Below are 11,158 nucleotides of genomic sequence, written 5' to 3' on the forward strand. Positions count from 1 at the left end.
AGGCATAGCAACAGGCGTAGCACTAGTATGCTCAACTGAAAGGATACTGTTCGTTTACAGTACACTAAAATGAACTAATAGTATGTAGTATATACTCATTAAGTATGTAGTATACAGTATGTTAGTATGGGTATTCGAACACAGCCATGGTCTAGACTTGCACGGATGGGCTACCGGCAAAGGAGCCATCGACAAGTGACACGTCTCAACATGCACAGCCTATAGCAGGGGTAATCAATTCTAACCTACGAGGTCCGGAGCCTGCTGGTTTTCTGTTCCACTGATAATTAATTGCATACACCTGGTGTCCCAGGTCTAAAGCAGTCACTGATTTAGAGGGGATCAATGAAAAAAAGCAGTGGCACTGGCTTCGATGTCCAGAGTTGAATTTGAGGGGCCTATAGGCAATCCTTCTTTAACAATGGAAGAGCAGTGACAGACTGCTAGTAACTCGCCTAGGGCCACGGCCTTATATGCACTCAAGGCCATGCACTGACTGAGTGTTATCTTCTCCAGAAATAAATTAGGTAGGTCAATTCTTAGCGTTGCATTGACAGTTTTATTTGATACACAGAATAGTGTTTTTTCCACTGCTGCAACTGTTGCCATGCAGCGGCTCGTGTGATGGTGTTGATGGGCAGGTACACGTTTCAGAATGTTTGAAGGTCCCCAGTGTGTTGGACTATCCTAGACCCGGCACGGCATGTGCAGCACCACGGGCAGTAGCTGGCCTCCCTCAGAAACTCACCCCAGATAAGGTTTACTGTCTCCGTGCTTGTTTTGGGTTTTGTGACTGCATCACGTTTTCCAGTATCCATCCCTCTATTAACCAGAAATAGTTTGAAAGTTCTTTCAAATCCCATTTACTGCAGGCCATGAGTGACCTTGTGTGTAAATGTGAAATACATTTGTGTAAACCTAGCCCCAAAAATACTGACAGACAAAGAGTTTCAGAGAGCGAGCTTGAGTTATTTAATGTGCTTGCTGAAAGCAAGACCACTAGAATTCTAACATATTCATATTATTCTGCCCACTAGTACAAACGATTTAAACTGTAAACACAAAACCAACTTAAATGTGCAGACAACCCCCACTTAGACTTCTTGAGAAAATGTTGAGAGCATTTACACTTTTTGTACTACAACAATATTTAAATGAGCCCACAATGCATTTCAATTGCAATAAAAGTGCCATAGACTTACTTGGAGAAACTTTGGGCACGCATCTCCTCTTACACCATTTAAGCTATCAACAACAAACCAACATTGACATGTTCTGACTGACCCAACTTATATTGTTTGTCGAAGGCTTTTTGATACTATTTATACTTTTTGAACTATAACCATTTAAAATTGGCATAGAAGCTCTATTGGCTAGAATTGTACATTTTTGATTTAGCACTGCTCTTCAACCGTTTAAGCTAATAGCACCAAACCTACATACAGACTGACTCAACTTAGATTGCTTGCCAAAGATTTTTGATACTATTCATACTTTTTGAACTATAAACATTTGCATAAATTAACATGGGTTTGAATGAGAACCATAAGAGTAGAGTGGTAGCTATCCAAAATGGTCCAGCTCCTTGGCCATTTCAGCTGCAAACCTTTGAAACTATCCTCACTTCAAATTCTCTCAAACCTTAATAAAATATCAAGCACAGATTTTCTTTAGGAAATGGCCTTTTCTAGTCTTTGAGGAAGACTTTGGTAAAACAATATATATATTTTACCTTTATTTAACTAGGAAAGTCGGTTAAGTTATTTTCAATGACAGCCTAGGAACAGTGGGTTAACTGCCTTGTTCAGGGGCAGAAGGACAGATTTTTACCTTGTCAGCTTGGGGATTCAATCTTGCAACTTTTCAGTTACTAGTCCAACGCTCTAACCACTAGGCTATCTGCCGCCCCTTTCAATAAAACAAATACATTTGGAGACTCGAAAAGATGTTGAGTTTTTATTATCTCATTTGCCTATGCAGACCTCCTACGCATTAGCAACTTTAAGTGACAGATTAATAGTGTAAATTACAAACGTTATATCCCCTTATATCCCGTTCAAACGTAGAGATTACATTAACATGACAACTTGACATTAACTTTCCTTTTTTCATCTGATTAATCTTTATGCAATGTCTTCAAAGAGGAATAATCAAAGAAAGTATATTATGATATATATCTGGTCTAACAGAAGAGAAGAAATTGCAATGAAACACTCAAATGTAGTTATGAGAGGGAGAGAAACATCTAGAAGGATTAGCTGGCCACGCTCTTGGTTGGTTGGGGCTGGAGGTCCTGGTGCCACTGTCTTAGACACTGTTGAACAGACTAAAGAAGTCATTCTTCTGGCCCTCAGGAGCCTCCTCCAGCTCCACACCCTCACAGAAAGATGGCAGATTGAATACTTCAGGGGCTTTCACCTCAGTGACCACTTCGGAATTGCTGTGAGAAGAAGAGAAAAATAACATTAACTTTTTGGGCATGCAAGTGTAGCGGACATGAGTCAGGCTCATTGTCTCGTGATATAGTAGCCCTGCCTGCAACTTCAAAATCAGTGTCATCTTCAGCACAATAGGACATTTCCTCTAGGTCTAACAGTCAAGACGTTGGTTTCTCCCGTGGGAGACCATACAAAACAAAATCTCCAAAATGTCTCAAATGCATCTAGTACTATGATATACCAAAGTATATAGTAGTAGCTATTATCCATTGCACAAGAAGGTTTCAGTGACCCTACAGCTGCATTAAACAAGTTAAAAGTATGCCACTCACCTGAAGAGGAGTGTCATGGAATCAGTTGAGTAGAAAGTGCTGAGTGGTAGACATTCTCCCACAGTAGTAGACAAAAAATACTGGCCTGGAGATCAGGCAGACAGACAGATGCTTTGATACATCCTAATAGCTTCACGATATAAACCCATGTTTACACCATTGCCTTCCAACATTATACTTCATTAATAAAAATCACATTTACAGGTTGACTCCTAATGCGTATCATACTCACCCTTAGTCTCTGGCACGGATCCCGTCCATATGTTCACTTTGATGTTCTCCTCCTGAACAGTGTCACTCCCCAAAAACAGCTCAACCTGATGGGCTGCACCAGTGGGGAGTTCAAGAGCGTGAGCATGAGAGTGCAGAGACATCTTCTTACAGGACTGGTTCTTCATGTCAATGTCATAGAAGACCCCCTGAGAGAGATGGTAGAGATGGAGGAAGCATCGGTTATGATGATGCTGTGTCATAACCATAGTAACAAGTGGGTTATGCAACTGTTATGTAGGCCATGTGATGTTATAAAGCAGCTATTCTGAATTACAATTGGGTTGAAATCTTGCCTTATATGTTTCTGTCAGTTGTCAGTGTTACCTCTTCAAATAGCATCAGGTAGTCCTCCAGATGTTCAGTCTTGTTGAGGTGCATCTCACTTTCAGTGAAACGTATCTTCTTGTCCGTAGAGTCGTAGCTGTAATGTCCAGTTGCCTTGATTTCACCTCCTGTAAGGGCCAGCTGTTTTATCAAGAGAGAAAATAGATCAAGAGAGAGATAACGATATATAGAGAGATTAATATGACCCAATTCTGTACCTGCAAAAACTAAGCCAACTGTGCCAATAGAGTTGTTTTTAGAAGAAAACATCAGTGGATAAAAACAGGGTTGCCTGAAAGGAGAGTCTGGTTTGGTTTAGAAATAATGCAATATAGCCACACAGTGTCCTAACATTACACTGGATATTGATAATGGTTAATGGACAAGAGGGCTACTCACCACAGTCAGGACCCCAGTCATATTAGGTGATGCTAAAAGACAAAGCCGGCAGTTAGACAGATTTTCAAACTCAGAGATCATGTGTAGACATATAGGTATACTTTAAGTTAGAAGAGACTGTTGATTTGATAAAACTTGACAATATTACCAAAATAGTCATACAAGTAACAGGAGTTTTCCACACAGTGCACAGCAAACATGAGCCTCAACAAGATATAAAGCAGATGATCCTTACTGCAGTGCTGTGGGCCGTGGGACTCTGCCAGGGTGGTGGCACCCAGACACAGCCAGATGGAGAGGGCAGCGACAGCAAAGGCCTGCATCTTCTCTTGGAGGGAGACTGAGGTTAACACTCAAACTGCACAACTCAGAAAGGATGATCACGACTCCAAGTGGTTCCAGGTACTGTGACAGGATGGATGGACACACTGGTCCTTTTTATCGGGTCTAACCACAGGATTAAACAGAACACCTCCATGGGTCCAACCCCCATAGTGTCTGTCTCAATGGAAGGATGTTGTGGAAAGAGACGGGGGTGGTTTAAACTGGCTGACTCTTCCACCTGGACCCTGACAAACAACATCTGCATAAACAAGGACTTAAGGACAAGCCACATGGAGTCACTGTGGAGCAATGGTCTGCTTTTTCATTGTGTCTCCTGTTCTGTCCTTGTGTATCCACTGTCCTGTCAGCATCTAGTGCTATAGAACCTATGCTATGATTCCTTGGGTACAGTCAACCCAGTTAGTTTGTAAGCCATGAGCCAATATTCAGCTCATAATGAAAGTCATGTTCAACAAAGACCAATTTATAATAATGCTTACTGCTTGCTCATAAATGTATTTTGATGTCCTTTCAACAATAAATTGTGTGGTATCATAGAACATGGTGCACTTTTCAAAATAGAACTGTGTAACTGTGTAAAATACATACCCTTTGTTCTTCTAAAACCTTACCAATGTGATGTTTATTGATAACAACCTTTTCATGCCCTTATATTAATAGTGCTTACTGTGCAGTTTCTGTCTCTATGGCCGTGAAAGATCCAGCCCCCCTCTGAAGAACTTAGGGGGGCGTCCAATCCAAACACTAAAGGCTCTGTTCAAATGAGGTCGGCCCTCTGTCGTCCTGCTGTCTGTCCTCTGTTTCCCTACAGCAAACAATATTAAACAATTTAAGACAAGATATTTGTTTTTCCTTCGAGAGGATGATTATGGTCACATCGCTGAAGGGGTTACATTCGACTAAATCTTCAACTTAAAAGGATTTGTTGAAAAAGTGGGTAAAATGGTGAGATCTAATTTTTACGTACAGCACATTTCACTGCTCCACAGCTCAGGTAACACAGCGTGTTGAGTGGTCTTTAATCAATGATCTGACATGACTCTGGATTCAATTCTGGATACATTGTAATAGATGGAATACAAATACTGTTATAGTTAGTAGTATGTGTACATGTACAACGTTTATACAGGATAAATATCAGACAGTACTGCCAATCAAAAATTCAGTCGCCCCTGGCATATAGAGAGAATGGATCATGTCCAAATAATAAGTTATCTCTCGGACAAGAAGAGTTTATCTTAGTGCATCTCGGCTCGGGTATGCAATCAGACTGAAATGGTTCCAGCACTCCCCCCAATGGATTTAGACTTACACTCAACTGTTCTTCAGCATTTGGACCCTCAACTGGAAGAACAACTGACAGAAACTCCACAATGATTTGTACTAAACGTTTTCCCAATACATTTCTCACTGTTACAAAGCCCCCGGAGAGGGATCAAAATTAGTATCCAAATGAATGTGGACAGTTTATGCTTGTTATGGTCTTTAGGGCTTCTCTATTCCAAATAATATGGCAGAGTATCGATGTACAGTGGGAGATTGAGATTGTAGAAAACCCTTACAATTGGCCATGAGTACTTCTCAGAACCCTCTCTCAAACTCTCTCTCTAGCCTTTAGAGATTAACTTTGGGACTTCTTATAGCTGAGGTAGGCTTCCAAACCCTGACCTCAGCCTAAAGTTCAAATGTCATCGCTAACTAGAGTCAAAAAGAATGCCTCAGCCCTGCTTGCTTGGTAGTCTCCCCAAGCGCTGTGTGGTATTACACTAAACAAGGCGGATTTCCTCTTTGGGTGGAATGCAACGAAAAGAGTCCGCAACCCTTAAAAACAGACTCCACCCACGAACACGCACACGTGTAGATCTATATATGTAAACCGTGACGCCGAGACAGTCCCGGGATCTAAACCGCCACCTCTTTCGGAGACCACCACATGGTGGCGCTCTTTTTCCGAGATTTAAGGAAATGGATTGCTGTGGTCAGGTACTGTCCACACACTGCAATAGAGCAGAGCAGAGCAAAAGTTTCAGTGTTCCGTGGTATCGTGAGTACCCTCTTGATTGCTAAAATTGGGAAGGAAAGGTAATGAAAAAAAAGAAAAAAGTACTGAAACTAAAAAGTGACCAAGAGATGGGGAATCTGTCAGTGTTCCTCCTAACTGTGAGAGCAGAGGGGGAAGTCACCAGAGTGAGGGAAGCCCTTCTGGAGAGTCATGATTTGAAAGGGGTAGTATGTACAGTATGTGATGCATATAGAGCTTCTCCCCCACAACACACACAAACATATACCAACATACTCCCGAGACCACATCCCTGTTAGGGTTCTCTGCTCACGAAAAGAGGAAGTAGGTACTGTATCTGTCCATCAGGACTGTTGTCCAGACCACTGACCTGTAGTTCACTGCCCACTTCCTCTCTCCAGGTCTGAACCTGACCTGTGTGCATGTGCCAGTTGGGCATAAACAGTAACTACACAGATACACACTCAGATAGTACCAAGGCTGTGTACAAAACTACTTGGCTGATTTTGACTGATCCCTAAGTCGATTAAGCAGCTTCTGTTTATTTTCCTATTCCAAAATCTCAATAGTAAATGTATATCTCTCGTTTGATTATGGTGATTTATGACCATGGGCCTTAGGGTAATGGCAGAGTGCCATTTCATCTCTACTATGGCTCTTAATAACAGAAAGTGGGATGGATAGTCATGATGGTCATGATGGTGGTGGTAATTATGGTAAAAATAGTGACGATGAAGTTCTGAGACATTCCCAGGGCTGCCCCCCTCCAGGCGGTTAATTCTGGGGCATCACCAGGAGATCGGCAGCACAGAAACTCCTCTCTCTGCTATTTCTGTCATGGTGAAATAATGGTGAATATGCCAACCAGTAACCACCTTCCACTCTCTGCACAACTGTGATGAAATGGCATGCTTCCACAATCAAGAAAATGACTAAGCTCTTTCTCTCATCATCACTCGCCCTCTGCCCCCCCCTCTCTAAATCCGCCCCCCCAAAATAACTGTTCAGTCATTCACAATTTGAAAAATTAAAACTAGTGAAAAGTCATTATCCAAATGCTCTGAAAATACATTACATGGCTAAAAGTATGTGGACACCTACTTGTTGAACATCTCATTCCAAAATCATGGGCATTAATATGGACTTGGTCCTCCCTTTGCTGCTATAACAGCCTCCACTCTCTGGTAAAGCTTTCCACTAGATGTTGGAACATTGCTGCGTGAACTTGCTTCCATTCAGCCACAAGAGCATTAGCGAGGTCAGGTACTGATGTTGGGCGATTAGGCCTGACTCGCAGTCAGACCGTCGGGTTGCCGGATGATGAAGCTAGATTAAATCACTCCAGAGAAAGCGTTTCCACTGCTCCGGAGTCCAATGGCGGCGAGCTTTACACCGCTCCAGCTGACGCTTGGCATTTCATGAAGCTATGAACAGTGTTGCAACCGAGGACAGACCATTTTAACCCGCTATAAGCTTCAGCACTCGGCGGTCCCGTTTTGTGAGCTTGTGTGGCCTATTACTTCGTGGCTGAGCCATTGCTGCTCCTAGACATTTCCACTTCACAATAGCAGCACTTACAGTTGCCGGGGCAGCTCAAGCAGGGCAGAAAGTTCCCGAACTGACTTGTTGGAAAGGTGGCATCCTATGACGATGCCACATTGAAAGTCACTGAGCTCGGGTGTGACTGAAATAGCCGAATCCACTCATTGTAATGGGTGTCCACATACCTTTGACCATGTCACGTATAAGGCGGTTCCAGAGAGAGAGAGCTGAGTCATTTTCTGGATACGGAAGCAGGCCTCTCTCTCTCTCATGAATGGGTGGTTGTCACTGTTGCCAAAGCAATTATACATGGACAAATATACACAGAAAGAAAACAACAGCAACAATTGAGAAAGTAAATCTACGAGGGCTAATGTGTATGACATGGTGGGAGCTATTGTCTCTCATATATTATAACAGGCCAGGACATAATCTGCTGCAAGATCTACTTTCTCTACGTTTTCTCCTAACAAAACGCAGATTTTCTCCTCAACAGGCAGTTCAAGAAAACCTGCAATTCTTTCTTTAAATTTCAGGAGATAAATACTTCTGATTGAGTGATATTAGAAGCAGTGGAGTAGGAAATGCTGCTCATTTTCTACATCACCCGACCCACAGTGCTTGCATAGTCTTTCTTCTATAACCTTTCATGTTTTTCTATGGTGTCCTGTCTCTATGTCCAGGCTATGGTCACTGAGTCTGTACATTGCTAATGTCTTTCTTTGAATTCTTTGATCTTGACAAAGTGTTGTGAAAATTTGATATCTCTATTTAGAATTTGGTAACATTGAAGTTTGTGATTAAATTGAGATTTCTATTCGATCTAATGTTGTTATTTGTGGTTGAATGGTTGAATTTAGTTGGTGCGTTTGCTAGTCTGAAGGGTCACTCTGGTTACGGTGTTTGCATAAAAAAGCCTTGTAATTCTAATATTCTGGATCACAGTGTGTTAGGTGAGTCCAGAATTTTGTGTCTCTTTTCTCAATTTGGAATGCCAGGGGGAATCTCCCAAGATCTGCACTACAGGCTAGGTTTGGGGCATTTCTGGGCACACCTAGAATATTTTGACAAAATTCCAGGTGTAAAACTTTGGTGGGGCATTTATCCCATGATGTATATTTTAAATTGTAAAGGGGGGCCCAAATTTCTCTGCCATATAGAAGGATTGGAGTTATGACAAATAATAAATCAAATAATTTAACCCAAATTCTAATTGGTGGGTTAAATTTATATAGGGTCTTTCTAATTGCAAAATATGCTCTGAGTGCTTTATCTGTTAGAGACTTTATGGCCATGTCAAACTGGCCAGATCATCTTCTAGTCAGACCAAGGTAAGCATAGCTGGTGGTGTTTCAGGGTTGTTTCTCCTAGGGTGAAATTATCTACTTTTCTGAGATCTGGACTTTTTCTGAAAGATCATTGCTTTGTAGTTTTTCCTGTTAATTCTTTCTCTCTCTTTCTCTCTCTATCGAGAGAGAAGAGAAAGGGAAGAGAGACAACTATTACTCAGTCAGACTGTGTATAACACACAGAGGTGACGCAATGCAATCTCAAGATGGCACTAACCTCTAGAAACCACTCATTTCGAGAGGGGTTGATTGTATCTGTTCTGTTCTACCATTCCTGGCTGGCAAAGTACCAGGATGTTGTCTCTATGTTTTCAAATTCAGTTCTCGAAATTCAGATTCAAAACCAATCTTAATGCATCTGAGGAGTTGAATATATGAAACTTTGGTAAACTTCAAATGATAGATTGTAAACTTGATACACAGACAATGAATGCAATGTCTACCATATTGAAACTGAATATATGCATTTTTTATTTAAATATAAAATATATATTCAATATATGTCAAACTAAATGCAATATTCATTCAAATCATGATATGCAAGTTCAATTTATGAATCCAATGATTCAATTTGTGCAAATCAATGTTGAGAAAGCAGAAGCAAAAATTCTGCTTTCTACACATTGATTTGACTATGCCAGGCAGACTTCGATATGACTTGTGCAGTAGGCTAGCGTACACTGCTGTTACTTGCCATGTGTACCATTTGATTAACTGTGCTGTCAGTCTCAAAGTAGTGACTTACTGTATTCTAGTGTGCATTGTATGGGAAATGCTTTTCATACTATATATCCGCCTAGGTGGGTTGTGCAGTATACATCAAAGTGTTATTGAATATAAGTCACTTTGGAAAAAAAGAGAACCTGAAGGAATAAAAATGAATATATAAAGTGTGTAGTATCTCAGCTTGGACAACCCACCCACTTATTTAAAAATGTCACAAGGATAGTGTGGTTTTGATTATACAGTTGAGACATTGGGGTGCTTCCCCATAGAGCACGCCACAACAACACAAAGTGTCGTCGATGAGAGTAGAGAAAAGAAACAACCAAAAAGATTGCGCAAAGGGATTTTCATTTCCGGGACTATTTTAGGCAGTGGTAAGTTCTCTATTTCTGGAACAAAATACTGTAATTGAGATAATAATGTTGTTTCATAATCTTCTTCTATAGCATCCATATAAATTAAGGTATAATAGTACATACATACACATTTATATATATACACATACATACATACACATTTATATATATACACATACATACATACATACATACATACATACATACATACATACATACATACATACATACATACATACATACATACACGCTATTATAAAGGGGTTTGTAAGTATGAAGGGATTTGTAAATAAACTGTTAACTATTAATTTTGAGTTTATACTACAATAGAAACCCGTTAGAAAATAATTTCACACGCTACTAATGTAAAGTATAAAGGAGTGATTATAGATATTTGAATCCCAGTAACTGATGAAGGGCAGGTAGCCTAGCTGTTATGAACGTTGGACCAGTAACTGATGAAGGGCAGGTAGCCTAGCTGTTATGAACGTTGGACCAGTAACTGATGAAGGGCAGGTAGCCTAGCTGTTAGGAACGTTGGACCAGTAACTGATGAAGGGCAGGTAGCCTAGCTGTTATGAACGTTGGACCAATAAGCAAAACGTCGCTGGTTCAAATCACCGAGCAGACTAGGTGAAAAATCTGTTCACGTGACCTTGAGTCGCTCTGGATAGGAGAATCTGTTGAATTACTAAAATGTTAAATGTCTACTAAACTCAGCAGAATATCATATATAATGACTAATTTGTCTAGATTGCATTTACACTGTAAAAAGTTACAGAACAGTTTGATAAAAATATGATAACATTGAGTAATTCTACAACAATGAACAATCATCATATTAGGCTCTATTCACCTCAAAATGATAGCGAAAAATGAAAAATGTAATTATGTGCTTACTAACCTCTACACTTAGGCAATTGGGCAGGTTAAATGAATCATATTGCTGAAACCGCTACACGAGCTGCTGAGAAAAACTCCAGACCACAACAGAAACTGAAGACATATATAAATATCAAAGGATGCAGCTAGGATGTGTCAATCACAGATTGCT

The 11,158-nt window shown here is 40.6% G+C and overlaps 1 protein-coding gene across 2 annotated transcripts; it reads right to left on the bottom strand.

Annotated features, from left to right (window-relative positions):
- Nucleotides 1-1,937: 1,937 nt before the first annotated feature.
- Nucleotides 1,938-7,063, bottom strand: LOC120057148 (ependymin-1). Of its 2 annotated transcripts, XM_039005607.1 has the most exons (6): nucleotides 4,002-7,063; nucleotides 3,767-3,798; nucleotides 3,368-3,508; nucleotides 3,003-3,189; nucleotides 2,771-2,855; nucleotides 1,938-2,440 (listed from the first exon to the last, which is right to left on the bottom strand). In XM_039005607.1, the coding sequence occupies exons 1-6, from the start codon at nucleotides 4,087-4,089 to the stop codon at nucleotides 2,308-2,310; spliced, it is 666 nt and encodes a 221-aa protein (XP_038861535.1). In that variant the 5' UTR covers nucleotides 4,090-7,063; the 3' UTR covers nucleotides 1,938-2,307. The 2 variants fall into 2 exon arrangements, with proteins under 2 accessions (XP_038861535.1, XP_038861534.1); XM_039005606.1 differs by having other exon boundaries at nucleotides 3,368-7,063.
- Between the last annotated feature and the right edge of the window lie 4,095 nt (nucleotides 7,064-11,158).

This window comes from Salvelinus namaycush, chromosome 12 (genome assembly GCF_016432855.1).
Source record: "Salvelinus namaycush isolate Seneca chromosome 12, SaNama_1.0, whole genome shotgun sequence".
NCBI lineage: Eukaryota > Metazoa > Chordata > Actinopteri > Salmoniformes > Salmonidae > Salvelinus > Salvelinus namaycush.